Genomic DNA, 17,996 nt, shown 5'->3' with positions numbered 1-17,996 from the left:
TGATGAAAAGTAACGGCTTTCGAGAGCTCAAGGAGGAGAAACGTTGAGTTTCGCGAAGGCCTTAGGTCTGGACGATGTGGTAGACGACTTGAGCAAACCTACTGATGGTTCTCTTCTTCTGGAGGAGACCAACAATATGTTGAAGAGAATGACATTGATCAGACACCTAGCAGAAAGGGATTATTCCTTGAAAACCGCCATTACGAGGATCAAAAAGAATCCGGAATGTGCCAAATCCGACCCTAGGATCAGACAACTGATCCGTGAGAGCGCTGTTCTGATTTCCGATCAAGCTCCACTTCTCACTTCGAGAAGCATCCCCTTGCAGTTGATGAAAAAGCAAAACTTGCTCGCCATCGAGGACTTCCTAGTGAAGAGAACAGACATAGACTTTCCTGTTTTGATATCCAGGGGTTCTCTGCAGGCCGTGATTCCCAAAGACGCATCCAGAGGCGTGCTAGCGGGCAGGGTGCCTTATGTGCTGATCGACGAAAGTGGTGTTACTAACTTTAGGCCTATGCACATGATGGCGGCTATTCACGTGAACAAAAATCGCGAAAAGAGGATCGATGACTATTTAGGTGTCGGAAGAAGTAATTCAGTGGAAAAAGACGATACGGCAACGTTTCTGAAAGCCAAGAACAATGTAAGGAGACTCAAAAACATGTTTAACCACCGTAAAAATGCATGAGAAGTGTTTAGCAAACCTGTAAATAAATGTATATGAGACTTGTGGTGAAAAATCGTATTCAGATATTTGTTGGATTGAATTTTTTTATATCAACTATGAGAAATGTTCTACGAGAGTTTCTTTTTCTCAACAGGTGAGTCTGAGCAAGCATCTTAGAAAACTTTTGTCTGATAAATCTGAAAAACAATGTTTGCCCCAAATATTTCAATATTTGGTGCAGATATAACTTTAATAGAAAATTAATATCAATTTGTTAGAAAAAACAAATACGGTTTACTAGCTTCATTTTTCATGAAAAGTTTCCATTTCCTAAATACCAAAAATTCAAAATGTGGAAAGAAGTCCATCATGAAGTCCATTCCTTCTTCTTCAATGCCAACCAAACATTTCACTTTAAATATTTCTTTTAATCCAAAATACAGATTCATTGATTCAAACTCACGAACTCCTTGATTCGAATAAACTTGGAAGAATCAAGCAGTTTCTAAAGATGTCAAACGAGATGAATATGTGTATTAACTAAAGTACCTACCTAATATTTCAAATGAAATCGAAATCTATCTCAGTTATTCAAGAAGAATTTGTTTATTGATTGTTAGAAAACAATTAGGTACCTTCCTTGATAATATCGCTACGGCTGTTGAAAGTCATTCAGAAGACATTTGTATAGACTTCTTTACAGAGAAAATCTTTGTAGATATTTCTTGTGGTTGTACGCGGTGCATATTCATGTAATTCAATATCCGTCGTAGTTTCGCTAGGGAAAAACCCTTACTTTCCCATTCAGTTTGTTTAGAATAAATGAAAGAAATTAATATTTAAAATTTTATTCGAAATATTATGTGCTTAAATTTTCAAATCATCCATTCAATAATTCCTTCAATGTCAAACTGATTTCCGACAAAATAACTGTTATTATTAATTGTTATATTGAAATATTTCATAAGATATTTGGGAAAAAAGTAAAAAACAATTGTATTTGACTTTAATTCAATTTTCATGAATTCAGTTCTTAGTTCCTATCAAATGTACCTACTCAAATTTTGATAAAAGATTGATTTTTTAGAAATTAAAAAAAAAGGTTTTGAGAAACAAGTCAAAACTACGTGTAAATATTTGAGATATCAATAAAATGTTGAGAGGGAAAAAGAAAAACATCTAGTTTGGTCCCTCTACGGTTTGGTGTCTACCTGTTTGACAGGAAACTCTCTAGAATTTTCCTGGTGAGAAATTAATACCCATTTACAGGGACCAATTTGCTATGTCTTCATTACCATAAAAAATCTGAAACAATTTTTCACTTATGTATGTGTGTTTACTGCGAACGCGTGAAAAACCCAAACATTTTTCAATCACCAATGCACACGCCTATATCATCAAAATTTAAATATCCACTTTATAAACATACGACCACCCACACAAACAGCAAAGAAATATTTTTGGAACCGATTGAAAAAGGTGAGTCACAAAATTAGACGTGCTTTATGTTTTTGTGTTTATTTTCGAAGTTCTGATGTTATTTTCGGTTGATTTTGCAAGTTTCTAACTGAATCTTTGATAAAACTGTTTTTGTTGTTTTCAATACTAACGCTTGATGATTTTTTAAGCAACATTTTATTATTGACAATCTTATAAATAGCTCAAAATGTAGATATAATAAATACTTTTTGTTTCGACTTAATTTCAGATTTATATATTTTCTGCAAATGAAATAGATAGTTCAAAAGTTGATAACATGAATAAAGTTTTTCCTGGGGTCACACGTTAAAATATAAGGTCCTCTCTTGCTTGAGCTCGCATAAGTCTCTCAAAATCTTTCAAGGCATAGAGAACAATTAGTTGAAAAATAAAAAATTTGATTTCATTTTTTTTATTAAATATTCAAAACGTTCATGACCGATTTCAAGAATACAACTATTCTTGGATGAGGAAACTACGTAGTAATTTATACGTTATCTGTTCAAAAAATGAGTGTGAAGTTTCATTTTTGTCAAAAAATATTGATTTATTCATCAATTGCTATCTTGTCCCTTTCAAAGTTGTCCCTCTCAGTTGTCCCTACAGCTGATATGCACCATGCACCGTTCTTTCACAGGGGGCCAAATCTGGTAAAAACGGAGGCTGGAGCATGATTACGGTGATTCGTGACGCAAAAGCCATGAATTGTTTTTCCAGAATACAGGGCGTTTCTTTGCTTCTCGCAAGCGACGCATAATTTCAAAGTAATATTCCTTATTGACCGTACAACTCTGTGGCAAGAACTCCAGATGCACTACGCCACGGTAATTGAAGAAAACAGTGAGCATACGATCAAACTTGGCGTACTTTTTTTGGTCTTAGTTCTTCTGGGCTCATCTATTGGGGCGATTGGCTATGGTTTCGAGGTCATAACCCTATACCCATGATTTGTCACCAGTTATGACTCTTTTGAGCAAATCTAGATCGCAATAATTCGTGAACGATGCTCATGCGACGGTTTTTTGGTCAAACTTCTACTATTTTGGTGTCGCTGCCATAAGCTTCATGCCCAAAATGAGCCAACCGATATGCTGACATCCTCAGCAACTTCTGTAGTAGTGATTTGACGATTTTCCATAACGAAAGTTGTCGAAAGTAAAATTGATTCCACATGGCGGGAACTCGACGTAGTGGAAATTCGACGTAAGAAGAATTCGAAGTAGTGAGAATTCGACGTAAGAAAATAATTTGCCTTGGAATAGGAAGTCTTATCACGTCGAATTTTCGCTATGTCGAATTGTCGTTACGGCGAAATCTGGGTAATAACATTTCAAATAATCATATCATTCATTTTCATATTATTTTATGATAATCATGTATTTAAGGAAACGTGTCATTAGCGATATTATTCGCATAGATTTATTTGTTATTTTATCTATACAGGGTGTTCCTTAAACACATGCTAATATTTAAGGGGGTAATTCTTAGACCCATTTTAAGAAAAAAACTTTCTATGGACGTATGTCCTAAACGCCTTAACTTTTGAGATACAGCGTGGCAAAGTTTTCAAAAATAATCAGTTTTTTAATAATAACTGAGATAATTTTGTAGACATCTTTGGCATATTTGGTACATATGTTCCATGCCTCAAGGCGCATTTTCTGATGTACACAAATTTGTATTTTTCCAAACAGTGGCATCCCTACGGGTTTCGCATTGAATATTTTCGGGGAAAAAGTACTACGCCAATGCTTTCTTTTCAAAATAAAATCATTTTTAAAATCCTCATTTATTTTTGAGAAAATTTGATGTCTTGGTATTTCTTTGTCCGACGCATGATTTTCACTCAAAAAAATAAAAATCGACAGAAAGCAAATTAAGAAATTAGATCAATTCTAAAATGAATGAGAATCTGAAAATTGCTTCATAACGCATTACCAATTCCCTAATAATATTTGAAAACATAATCTGCAAAAAAATATATTTTTCACAAAAACGAGTTTTATTTTATTTTGTGACAAAAAGTCTAAACGAATAGCACAAATTTGTTAATTAGTAATAATACCAAAACTGATTATAAAAATTGTTGGAAGTGGCCACCTGCACTTAGTATGCATGCTTCCGCCCTTCTACGCATGGAATTACGCACCCGTTCAAATATTCCCGGCGTATTTCGTATAGTTTCACACGAGGCAACTATTCGCTCTCTTAAATCTTCTAAAATATTAACGGGAGTTTTATACACAAGAGTTTTAAGGTGACCCCATAAAAAAAATCTAAACTGTTGAGATCGGGGAATCTTGCTGGTCATTGCTGAGGTCCTCCGCGACCTATCCAACGATTACGATAAACTGTATTTAAATGGTTTCGGACAATTACACTGAAATGAGCAGGGGCGCCATCGTGCATGTACCATATTCGATTCCTTAACGCAAGTGGCACATCTTCCAATAACCCAGGTAAGTCTTCTTCGAGAAAGTGTAAATAAGAACGACCATCAAGGCGTCCTGGTAGAAAAAATGGGCCTATTAGATGATCACCTATAATTCCTGCCCATACATTAACCGAAAATTGGTGTTGGAAATGGGTTTCGGTTATTGCATGGGGATTTTCTTCAGCCCACACATGATTGTTATGGAAATTTTGAATGGCATTCCGAGAAAAATTTGCTTCGTCTGCGGATTTAGTGTAATACTTTGTAGATACCACTGACTGAAGTTCACACGCTATGGAAAATCTCTGGGGAGTAATGCCTGCACTCTTGAAATATGGTATGGGTATAACAAAAAATCAACCAAAATACGCCAAACTATTTGATGATAAATATCCAGAGTTCTAGCGATCTTCCTCGTACTCGTCTCAGGATGTTCCTCAATTTCTTGCAGCACCGCTTCCTCAATTTCAGGAGTTCTTACTACACGAGGTCTACCTTCCGGAGTCCCTTTCTTGAAACTATCAGTTTCCCCAAGTCGACGATGAATATTTGAAAAGGTTCGGCTATCTGGTAAGGCACGATTAGGATATCTTTCCTGATAAATGCGCCTGGCTTCTGTTGCATTACCATCGGCAAGGCCATATACGTAATGCATTTGCGCCATTTCCGCATTCGTATAATTTACCATATTTACTGATATTCAGAAAAACAGCGGACTACCAAAATAACTTCAATAACACTTCAAAATCAATCAAAACGCGCTGTGACAGTTTTTAACACCAACACCTTACTTTAAACCAACATCAATATTAGCTACTGACGTTTGTACATACAGAGAATTCGTTTTTTATTGCTATGGTGGGTACGCTGTTTTTTCTGCTTTTAATCTTTAAAAGAAATCACATATCGACAAACTCCATATTTCCAAGAGGTGCAGTAAATAAATTCTGAAACACGTCATTTATTCCAGGATAACTAAATTTATGTTTTCAAAAATTATTAAGCGGAGCAGCGTTATAACGTAATTTTAATTGAGAACAGTGCATCTGACAACAAACAAATATCTTTTATATCCTAAATCTGATCTCTTAGTTTGCTTTCAGTCGTGCACGATACCGCATCAGATTTTTAAGAAATTTATCCTTAAGTAAAGCGATTTTTAATTTTTTGAGCGAAAACCATGCGTCGGACAGAGAAAACCCAGCAAATCAAATGTGCTCAAAAATGTATGGAGATTTTAAAAATAATTTTTAATTCAAGATAAAGCAGTAGCGTAGTATTTTTTCCGCCAAAAATATACATTTCAAAACTCGTACGTACGCCACTGGCAGAGAAAATTAAGAAAATTGTACATCAGAAAATGCGGTTTGAGGCATGGAACATATGTACCAAATATGCCAAAGATGTATACAAAATTATCTCAGTTATTATTAAAAAACTGATTATTTTTGAAAACTTTGCCACCCTCTATCTCAAAAGTTAAGGCGTTTAGGACATACGTCCATAGGACGTTTTTCCTTAAATGGGTCTAAGAATTACCTCCTTAAATATTAGCATGTGTTTAAGGAACACCCTGTATACTTACTCTAAAGGTTCAGTTGAAAAACAGCTTTAGCTGACATGTTGCGCATTCGTCATAAGTTATTTTTCAATTATTGTGAGTACAAATAAGATATCCTGTGACTCTTATGACGAATAAAGTCGATTACTATTTACTTATGATGCACTGTTTGGAACCTTTGGTGTAGTAATGAATATTACTGGAGTTTTTTCCCCAACACAAATCGTTATGATAATCGTTATGTTAAAACAGTTTTAATCTTCCTCTTTGAAGAGGATCACTTGGTGATCGAAACACGTGTCGAGGTGTTAAAAATAACGATTTGGTGTTGGGGAAAAAACTCCAGTAATATTCGATTACTATTATTATTAAATTAACTTCAGTTTCTACGACTTTCATATTTTGGTGACGACAGGGGGAAGGGTGGCTTTTGACGTAGTGAGATTTCGACGTAGTAGGAATTCGATGTAAGAATTCGACGTAGGGATATACGTACCTTTTATAATAATAAGCGTGGCTTCGTTTCGATTGATTGAAACCACCACTAATGAAACAAAAACGAAGAATCAAGCATTGAAAATAGTGTCTGCTGTTAAAATAGTCCGAGTATTCTGTCCAAAGTCTCATCGCCATCTACCGCAGTAGTATACGATACGTGAAGCATAATAATCCTGCACACCATGGCCACCAAACCCGAAAAATAGCTTTGACACAATAAATTTCATTCAAAAATTTGCCAATGATGGAATATGACGAAAATACAAGGAAGTTTCTTTTTTTCATATCTCTATCAATTATTTATTTCAATTCTATATGTACATGATGACAGTAACATCTGAAAATCAGTGGGTTTCACTTTTTCTATCAATATGTAAGAGATAGTGAGATTATATATTACAAGGGGCCTAAAACAGAACCCTGTGAGACCGCAATTTTTCAATTGCCCAAATTTACAGCTATTTTGACGACATAGCATTCTTTATAGAACAGGTAATTTTTTTATTGAGATATTCCTCTGAAACATAATTTACTTAACTTTTCTAATAAAACTGTATGACTGATTATAATTATATTCTAAGTGAAGTTCTCATTCTTCATAATTCTGTTGAAGCAAAAAATAATAATTCCAAAAACCCTGAATTTCATTAGTTCGGACTTCCATTGTCTGATATTATAGTAATAAATCAAAGAACTATCTGTCTTGAACAAATTTATTTCCAACAATAGTTCACTATCACAAACTAATTTATTTACAACACTTAGCAACTAAAGCTTAATTTATTTCCAATATTTGAATTCCTTGTTTAACCGCTCGATTCACTTTCTGAACTCCACTGCCCTCTCTAGACGGGAGCCGGCCTTATATATCGGTAAAGGTCCATTGTAGAACTCTGTAGTCTGTTCTGTACTCGCCTAGAATTTTCCCGTCGGTTCCAGATTGCATTCTTTCGCGTTGTGTCATGTATTTATTCGATGAATCGGCTGGCGTATGGGTCAGGGGCGGCTTCGGATTCGTTACATTATACATATAAAATGATTTGAAATCCCTGAAAAAACTGAAAAGAAGAATTAAAAATGAATAGCTTAAAATAACAATTATGAATATTAAATATTACTGGAGTGCATCATAAGTAAATAACAATTATATTAACAATTATAAAAAAACAAAATAGTAGTGAAATAAAATACAAGTAAAATTAGAACAATTGAACAAAAAATAAAAAAGATAAGAGATTCCAAGTCAATTTACTTAACGACGTTTTGATAGTTAGTATCCACAATCGTTTAGTGAGAGTTGACCATTTGGCGAGAGTTGGATATTTTTCGCTTGATTATGGGTTTCCATATGTTGCGTATCTCTACGCTAGCTTGGCTGAATGCATTGTTGGACAACATACATGCAGCTTCTTTGAATTTCCTCCTAAGCCAATGTTCCTCCCTATGTATGATCTCAGCTTGGGACCACTCCATGTTATGTTGATGAGTCCAAATATGCTCTGCTATTCCTGATTTGCGGATTTCCCCTCGCTGTGTATGTTTCTGTGATCGGCAATGCGAACATTCAATGGCCTCTTGGTTTCACTCACAGGGTATCCGATAAATGCAATTCTTAGAAACGCAGTCCGCGTTTGGTGGCCTGGTTTTCGTGAGGCTGCTACGGATAGTGTTTCCAGATCTGAAGCAGGTTCTGATGTTGTACTTGGATCCAATTCTTCTTATCCTTTCCGTGTTAGAAATCAAACGTTAAAGGGTAAGACCTCGTTAGTCCTTAGCTCGCATGAGTTTCGACTTCTGAGGGTTGTCGTTCGTAGGAGTGCGATAGCTGGTTAGCGGAAAAACATATTTTAAACAACATTATCCTCTGATGTAGGAACGTGCAAGCACTGGTTGTGACGGCTTCTCTTCCTTGCGAGGCTCCTGCTGTCTTTCAGCCAAAGTCTGTTCCACCATCGCATTGGACTAGCCATTCCGTTGAAGATCATTTTTGATGATGTCTAGTTTTTTGTCGAGACCTTGTTTCGTATTACAGAGCCCGAAAGCACGGTCTAATAGATTCTTGATGATTCCTCTTCTAGTCGATTGATGGTGGTTGGATTAGTGGTTCAGATACTGTTCCGTGTGTGTGGGTTTTCGGTATATAAACGTTTCCCACTTAGTGTCGATCCTCTTCACCACTAAGAATGGCAATTTGTTGTGGACTTCCTTTTCCATTGTGAAAGTGATGGAAGGTCTTACGCTGTTGATGTGTTTCAGGAAGGCGTCTAGTCCAGTATTCCCAAAAACCAATTTTTTTTCTATAACCAAATCACTGTTACACATATTCATCTGAAAAAGCATAAAAAACAGCCCGAGACAGATGTTTCTTTTTCTTGCCGAAATTCCGTGCCAACCGAATTTTTTCCATCCGAAGTATGTCAAAATAACGAATTAAGCCAGGCTTTCATCTCGACATTTATCGCTGTTACTGATGATTTATAAACTGCACTCTACGGTCATCGTGGCATATTTCCAAATTTTCTGCGATGAATAAGTGGGACTCGAATATATTTTTGTTTACGAAAAATCGAGAAAGCTTTACTGTGCCGATAGTCGGAGTGCTCCTCGATTTGTTTGGGATATTTTAACGACTGCCACTGAGCAAGCCTCCTCAAGTAATAAAGTTTTATTCAAAAGAAATAAAATGCATAGGTTGATTTGACCCCGATTAGTATTTCATTAGGTTTATTTTTGTGCGTTCGAGGTAAAACGAAACGGTACGGTAATTTACTTCTTATAGAGAACTATGAATAATCATCTGTAGTACTCGTAGTAGCTTGAGATTACTGATAATTAGGAGATATATTTTTCTACTACAATTTTTGGAAACACGTACTTGAGAAATTTGAAATGATAACATCTATATCTATACTAATCTATACTGATATTATAAATCTGAAAGTTGTGGCTCTTTCACGCCTAAACGACTGAACGGATTTAGATGAAACTTTACTTAAATACCGCTTATACATCAAATCATATAATATATATATATATATATAAAGGCTACAATTTACAAATGTTTTGTGTAATTTTGGTCATCATAATATAACGATAAGCATGAAGTGAGCCGGAAAAATTCTTGCTCCCGCCTGAGGCGTGCGCTGCCTATACCGTTGGACTTACATGAAGATAATAGCAACATTCCGACAATTGCTGCTGGCGACTTCAATGTCAAGCACAGACCTTGCAGCAGAGCCACAAATCGAAACGGCCAAGCGCTCCATGCGCATGTTGACAGGCATGAATATCTTGTGCTGGGACCAGATGAGCCTACGTATTATCGCGGGCAGACTAGGCCCGACGTACTAGACATCGCGCTTCTCAGAAACGTCTCTCTGACTAGCGAAATTTACGTTCTGTCGGAACTGGATTCCGATCATAATCCAGTAATCCTGGTATTGGGCGATGATCTTCCTTCCCCTGATTATCGCATGAGAAACAAGACGGACTGGATGTTTTCATAGCCCAGCTCGAAGAGATGCGCGCCCCTCCTGAGGTACTCGATTCTCCCGACGAACTCGACGCGGCAGTTGAGCGTTTCGAGCTTTCTGTGAATGATGCGTTTCGAGCGGCACCTCCAGGGAGGAGTGTCCGCTGAAGAGCAATAACGAGAGTTTCCCCCTCGTATCGAAGTATACGAGAGAGAAGAGAGAGAAATGCTTGAGAAGGCTCTACCAGCGAACCTTTTCCCAGGGGACAAACAGCGGCGAACAGGATGGAACCAAGTCAAACAGGCCATCATTGAACATCGAAACGAAAGGTGGGAAGAGCTTTTGGAATCCTTCGAACCTGGGAGTGACGAGCTTTGGCGAGTCACTCCTAGGCTAAGAGGAAAGAAGACTGCTCTCTCACCCATTCACGGAGAGCGCGGAGTGTGCTACTCCCCCGCCGACAAGGCGTTGCCTTTGCAGACACGATGGAACGTCAGTTTCAACTTAACGTTGACGACGATCACTACATCGATCGCGATATGCTGCTGGAAGACCGCGTTCACCGACTCCTCAGGGAGATGACGACGACGATATCCGTCCGGCTTCTATGAAAAAACTGAAGGGTTATATCAAGGCCGCAAAGGCCAAGAAGGCCCTGGGGGTCGACTCAATAACCAATAAGTTATTGAAGAGGCTCCCGAAAACTGCGTTGAATTCCTTCTGAACTTGATCAACAGTTCGTTGGCCCTCAGACACTTTCCTAGAAGGTGGAAGCATGCGATCGTCGTCAAGATCTCAAAACAGGGTCAGAACCAGCTGTTCCCGCAGAACTATCGCCCGATCAGTCTACTCTCGTCGGCGCTGGCTGAAAGAGTTGTTCTGCAAAGACTCAACGAAGAAGTTGAGGACCAAAATGTTCTGCCTAACGAACAATTCGGCTTCAGGAGAGGTCACTCCACTGAATTACAGGCTCTAAGGTTGGTCGAAAACACCATCAGCGAGCTTAACGATGATGCTGAAAAGTGCACATTGTGCTATTAGATATCTCGAAGGCCTTCGACCGAGTATGGCACGAAGGCCTTCTGCACAAGTTAAACGCGTTCGACCCACCTCGGGGCCTGATCCGGTGGATCGGGTCTTTCCTGAAAGACAGAACTTTTCAGGTCAGAGTAGAGGGCTCTCTGTCTGATAACAGAGAGATCCTCGCCGAAGTGCCACAGGGGGACGTGCTCTCTCCGACGCTGCATTCACTCTACACCAGCGACCTCCCCAGGTCCGAGCGTGTGAAGATATCCCTGTACGCCGACGACACGGCTCTTCTCTCATCTTCCATGGGTCGGGAGCTCGGCGTCGTCTACATGCAACGTGCATTGGACGACCTCGAGCGCTGGTACCTTAACTGGAAGATCCGAGTAAACCCGGACAAGACTCAGGCGATAACCATGGGAAGATTACTATCTTCTCCGGCCAGAAAAGTGAGAATCTCTGGAAGGGAGATTGACTGGCAAGCGCGGGTAAAGTACCTCGGCCTTCTAATAGACCGTAGGCTCACTTGGAACCCGCACATTATGTGCGTTAAGTCAAAGATCGAGGGTTGGATAACTAGTCAGTACCCTCTGGTCAATAGAAAGTCCAAATTGAGCACAAAGAATAAAATTACCATCTACAACACGATGTTCAAGCCTGTCATCATGTATGCTTCAGGCGTCTGGGGACAAGCGGCTCCGTCCAACATTTCCATTCTGGAAAGACTTCAAAATAAGTTAATTAGGATGATTGTGAATGCTCCTTGGTTCGTGCGGAACGAAGCCATCCGCAGAGATTTGCAGCTGCCTTCCATTCGGCAGTCCATTCAGTCGAGGAATCAGCGAGTTTTTGAAAGTACGGAAACTCTCGAAAACCCGTTAGTTAGGGAAGCCACAGATTATGCTGTAGACGACCCCTCCTGATATAGAAGGCCCCGACACTCTGTCGAATGAGGCCCTCATGTCCCCCGTTAACGGATGAATAGCTTTCTCATCCATCCCACCCCAGCCAGGTAGGGGTATCCCGTGAAGGGCGATACTGATGTCTGAGGACTTCATGCCGCCATATCATCAGTCATGTACCCATTGGTCCTTCTCAAAAGGGTAAGGGAGCTGGACTCCAAACCTGAACGACACGAAGATGACATTCCACATGAAGATAATGTACCCTAAGATTGTTTATCTTGAATAGTTCTAAATGAAAATCCGCGATAGCATAAATCCACATTTTATGTGGTAGCCACTATACAGTGCATTTTTTGAATGTCCCCCCCTTTTATTTTTTGATGGGTCAACTCAAACAATTGAAATTTGGGATAATGAAATTAATGCAAGAATACTTTATTTTGAAGTGAAATTGACAGATGAAATTTTCAAGATGGCTGCTAGGCGCCATCTGGGAAAAACATTAAATGGAAACGGGGGACTTGTGACACATCATTTTGAAGCTCCTGACAACTCTAGAATTTATATTGACTTCATAGTCAATATCTACAAAATGGCGGAACATTTAATAATTTCCTGAAGACAAACACATTAATATCGATATTTCTAAAAATATTCCTTTTTATCTGCCATATGGCAATCCAACAACCCGATAAGGTTTGTTTAGTCATTTTTTGTTTATAAAAACGACAAGAAATGTCAGTACTACAATGAACATCATTGTTCAGTTAGAATATTCTCATTTAGTTTTCGATTTACTAGTAGAACGGTACCATGTTAACTATTTCTAAAATGGTCAATTCTCGTCGATTGGAAAAAAAATTGAAGCGATTTTTATTTACGGTGCGACGCGTAACTTTTACGAGACTGAAGGATTTTCAATGAACGTTTTCCGAATCGTCCTATCTGTAGGACATCTGCAGTTCATCCGTCCATTCCGAAAGAACAGCAAGTGCAAATAATTGGTGAGATGGTAGTAAATCCTGAACAGTCTACTTATTCCGCCGCGAATGTCTGTGAGGTACCTCCTTCTACTGTGTGGATACTTTTGAACAGGAATAGGTATCATCCATACAAAATTAAAATGGTACACCAATTAACTGACGATGACTCTGATCAAAAAACAGAATTGTGCGAAATCATGACGGAAACCATTGCAAGGCATCCTACCTATCTCCACAATATTTGTTTAAGTGACGAATGTACATTTTTTTTTAAACGGCAATGTTCTCAAACAAAATTGCCATTATTGGAGTGACACCAACCCTCACGTTTTCCGGGAAACACATACCCAATATCCGGAAAAAATTAACGTTTGGGCAGGAATATTGGGAAACCATATTGTAGGACCTCTATTTATTGATCAAAATTCAACAGGGAAACTGTTTTTGAATATGCTGGAAACTACTGTTGATCCTCTCATCACTGAAATCGTCGAAGAGAATCCTAATGAATTCGATATGGATATTGTATTCCAACAAGATGGAGCACCACCACATTACTCCAGACAAGTAAGAAACTATTTGGATACTACTCTTCCCGGTTGTTGGATTGGCCGTCGAGGTCCTACAGAATGGCCAGCCCGCTCACCAGATTTGACACCCTTGAACTTTTTTATGGTGCTATTTGAAGCAAAAGGTGTACGAAACTGAACCAGCTTCAATATTGGATATACGGCAGAGAATAATAAATATTTGTAGAGATATTGACGTTACTGTGTTAGAAAATGTTCAGCGTGAAATATCGGATAGGCTGTTCATGTGTCAAGAAGTTCAAGGCAACCATTTCGAGCATCTTCTGAACTGACCTCAAGTTTATTACCTCATATCATGTCATGTCATTGTCAATGTATTTAGACAATTATCAAAAGTTCCGCCATTTTATAGTAGTTGAAGATATTGACATTATATTCTAGGGTTGTGAAGTATTTGCGAGGAGCTTCAAAAAGGTGTGTCACAAGACCCCCTTTACATTTAATTTTTTGTTTCTCAGATGGCGCCCAGTCGCCATCTTGAAAGTTTTATCTGTCAGTTTCACTTCAATTTCATTATCCCAAATTTCATTTTTTTTAGTTGACCCGTTTAAAAAATGAAAGAAGGAGGGACATTAAAGAAATGCACTGTATGCAAAATACTGAGCCATGAATATATACAACTAAATTGGATACTTTCACAATACACTTTTTAGAATATCTGTCAAATTCTTATAAAAATTGATACGATTGTCTCTTTGAGTATTCAATCTTGATAAACTTTGTCTTTTACACTAAGTACTTTGGATGAATCGTTTAAAAGTTATCACGATAAGATAAGCTTGACGCAAACCATTTTGCATCGCGTCTACTGTAAGACGACGGGAGACGATACGTGGGAGTAAAGGGGCGGTCTAAGCAATGAAGTGCCGTCGCCGAGAACGCGACCCAAACGCGGGCAGTAAAAATATAAATTACTAGCTGTTGTCTGCGGCTTCGCCCGCGTAGAATTTGGTTTGTCACATTAAGTTTTGTGACAGACCAATTTAAATAGATTGTTACACTATGTTTCATCAACCCCAAACTTCAGGTTTCCAACTTCAAAACTGACGAAATTCAATACGAACTTTGAACCCCTATTTCCCCCTTGGGGGTGGAAATTCCTGATTCCCTTTCTTGATGCTTATTTGTGCTATACAAAGAACCTACCTGCATATGTCAAGATTCTAGTAGCTTCGGTTGTTCGTTAATATAAGAGTGCTGTCAATCAATAGGTACCCACTTATATAATATTGAATAGCATCAGCAAAAAAAACTGAAAGGATTAGAATGAAATATATTGGTAACCTTTCGGTTCAATAAAGTACAATTAAAGAACACTTTACGTTAAGATAAGACACTGGTGACTTCTTCTCGAATATTGTGTCATTCAATTCAATACTAGCGTATTTTAAATGCGTTTTGTTTGGACTCTAGTTTTCAGCTAGTTACCTCGCTGTAAAAGCTAAAGTGTAAGAGAGCTGACGAATTCCGTTAGCAGTGGCTTTGCAGCTGTCCACCTTGTGGATCTTTGATATTAGGGGATTAGGTTCTATGTTGATCCAGCTAAGAGATAATTTCTATAAAAGCAAGAATAATTCTAATATACTGGTCAGTGTATGAGAAAAAATGACATGGTATTCGCTGGTTTGTTAATCAGTAGTTTAATCAAGTAGCAATTTTTGTAATCTTGCATTTCTGGTGTTAGGGAAAAGTGCTTGCTTCAGATTCATTATACGCCAGAAACTTCAGTTTTACGTTTGATCGTAGACTAATCATAAATTCCAAACGTATAGTCCATATGTGAAACTTTGAGTGAAGAATTTTCCATGACCAAAGTGTTTCATCTTATATTGTAAAGGAAAGGCTCAGTAGTTTTTCTCCGAGTTATTGTTAGCCAGGTATAAAATCATAGGTTGCTAACAAACAACTTGATTACAATAGAAATATCATTTACTAACAAGCCTGATCATCTTTGAGGCCAAGTCCTAAATGACGAAAATAGCCCATCGAACCAGATCTCTCAATTATTCTTATCCTTAATTGTCATTCCCTGTTCGACCGTTCATAGAATAGTTCGCAGTTTATTTCGAGTTGCAGGGTTGCAACAACGAGTTATTTTTATTTTCGAAAACAATCGGCGAGGCATCAGTGTTCTCGAAGGTTAGCCATGACTTATTGTGATGTTTGCGTTTTACCTGGATTGAATGGGATTATTTTGGGATAGCGAATGATGTGCGAGAGATTGTTTGTTGTTTTTGAGTTTGAGGTGAACTCAGTGGATTGTTTTTGTGTTTTGATTGCTTCTTCAGCGTTTTCTACATATGTGTGTACAGGGTGATACAAACACTTTTAGTTAAAGGGTGCTTTTTGGGCTACAAAATAACAGGAGAAGAATATTGTTTCTCTATTACAAGGCTGATCACGTTAATGAAAGATTTCTCTGGCACTCTCCCAAAAAATATGTTTAAATTAGGCACAACAGGGCGAGCCAAAATTAAAAAAAAAACAATATAAATAGGTACCTAACTTTTTGAAGTTATGATGAATATTTTTTGTAAAAACAAGTAAAAAAAATCTTAGAAGTCAAATTCAATTGTACTTGAATTTTTTGAAACATTCTCTTTTGATCGATTGCATCCACAAAAATACACTTCTGGGGAAGGAATATATAAGGTGTTTCCCCTTTGAAAGTTCAGAAGGTGATTCGTTAGGCCGTTGCTTTGTGGGAAAAAAAGTTCCGAACTTTAAATGTTCAAGCCTGTCTCGGATATACCTACACGGTAGGTTGAATGGACTGACGCCTATAAGAAAACAACTACTCCACTGGCTAATACCACTAACAGCGTCAGTGCAAGAATCTTCACAGAAAATTTCCTGCATATGCAATTGGCAATACAACTGAAAGAGTCGATTTTTAATTTTGGAACAGGCACACTTGCAGACCGGTTTCGGGCTCCTTAGCCACTCGTTAGTGCATGATAGTGACCATCATTCAGACATTCAGACAAATTCAGACAAAAACTAGTCTGAGTTGCGTGGTTTCTTGTGAAATGTTTTCTGTCGTTTCCACTACAAGAACAGTTTTCATCATACCTTGTCTAGTCATGTTTTTATAATAGGTTGCGGTTTTTTTTATAATCGAATCCTTTGAGCGAAAGTAGCGAAAGCCAAAAAAATAAATTCAGATACTGGATGAGATCATTGTTAAGAAGAGATGGAACGGATAAAATTATGACAGATTTGGGAAATGATGACGTACGAAAGAATGGAGAAATGAGATCATCGAAATTTATATAAAGTAATAATGTCACATGAAGTCACACACAAAAATAAAATAATGAGCTGAACAGTTACTTGTTGTTGTCGTCGCCCGTTTCCACATAGCGAAATCTGTTTACAAAAACACAGACAAAACACCGAAACCTTTTGATCATTCAGCCTACCGACGGTACATTTCGTTGTTGACAAAAACAGTAGTCCACGACACAAAGTTTTCAAAATGTTTCTTATTTTGACAACTCAAATTTTTGTTTTGTCGAAATCGACACATTACTGTTTTATTGTAGTTTTGTCTGTTTAATTTAAATCCGCCTTGAGATTTGCAATTGCTCTTGTTTCATTATATTTTCAACACTTTGTATATTCTTCTGACTTGTTTTGTTATTTGTCTTGTCACTCAATCCTTTGAATGTATTGCTTTGGTAGCGTCAGAGAGCAAAATTACCGTAGGCACTGTCATAGTTTTACTAAACGAAAAACAGAAAAACATAGTAAAATAATTTAAGCCTTCCTCAGTGCTTTGAGACAAACTTCAGAAAAAGTAACCTCTCCTTAAGAAACATCGCATTTCAAATAACAATATTCCTATTGCTAGGATTAAATAAACTAAAACGTATGTCAATTCTTTACGGTTTGTCATTGTGACAAGAACAGATATCTCTCTTACGATTACACAAACTGTAATTTTTTGCAATTTTTTGAATACTGATTGAATGGTATGTGTACCAGAAACTTCGAAGTACACATAGATATTGAAAAATCTCCATGTGAGTGAAATTTAATATAAATACTTCCTCTTATATTACGTTGTGTAGCGTTCCTTTGAATAATATTCGTTTCAATTCCATTATGATATTTGGAGTACAAATTGAATGGAAAAAAGTCATTTCCATACAATATGAGTTTCTTTCAGAAATCCATGTGCATGATCTGCAGATTTTTGTGAAGAGTGTTAATTGATATATTCAATTACATTTTCCTTTCTTCGAGTTTCCCACTGTCTATATAATGATAGAGAAGTAGAAAGTATGTAGCTGTATTAGAATAAATCGGCGCGAAAAGAAGAAATAATTGAAATTTGTAGTTGTCAAACACGTTTGAAATTTATGAGACTCAGTG

The 17,996-nt window shown here is 37.5% G+C and overlaps 1 protein-coding gene across 2 annotated transcripts in view; it reads left to right on the top strand.

Annotated features, from left to right (window-relative positions):
• The first annotated feature begins 652 nt into the window (after nt 1–652).
• LOC141484634 (uncharacterized) overlaps nt 653–17,996 on the top strand; it is a 28,523-nt gene continuing 11,179 nt past the window's right edge. For both annotated transcript variants that reach the window (XM_074179695.1, XM_074179694.1), the window contains exons 1-2: nt 653–824; nt 1,940–2,149. In XM_074179695.1, the coding sequence (XP_074035796.1) occupies nt 794–824; nt 1,940–2,149 (241 nt within the window). In that variant the 5' untranslated portion in view covers nt 653–793. The remainder of the gene's footprint in view (nt 825–1,939; nt 2,150–17,996) is intronic.

The sequence above is a fragment of the Leptinotarsa decemlineata genome, unplaced genomic scaffold (assembly GCF_025532065.1).
Source record: "Leptinotarsa decemlineata unplaced genomic scaffold, Ldec_3_MD MMD2_tig00026282_RagTag_RagTag, whole genome shotgun sequence".
In the NCBI taxonomy this organism is placed as follows: Eukaryota; Metazoa; Arthropoda; class Insecta; order Coleoptera; family Chrysomelidae; genus Leptinotarsa; species Leptinotarsa decemlineata.
The sequence above is the reverse complement of the archived record's forward strand: the minus strand, read 5'-3'. Positions and strand labels throughout refer to the sequence as shown.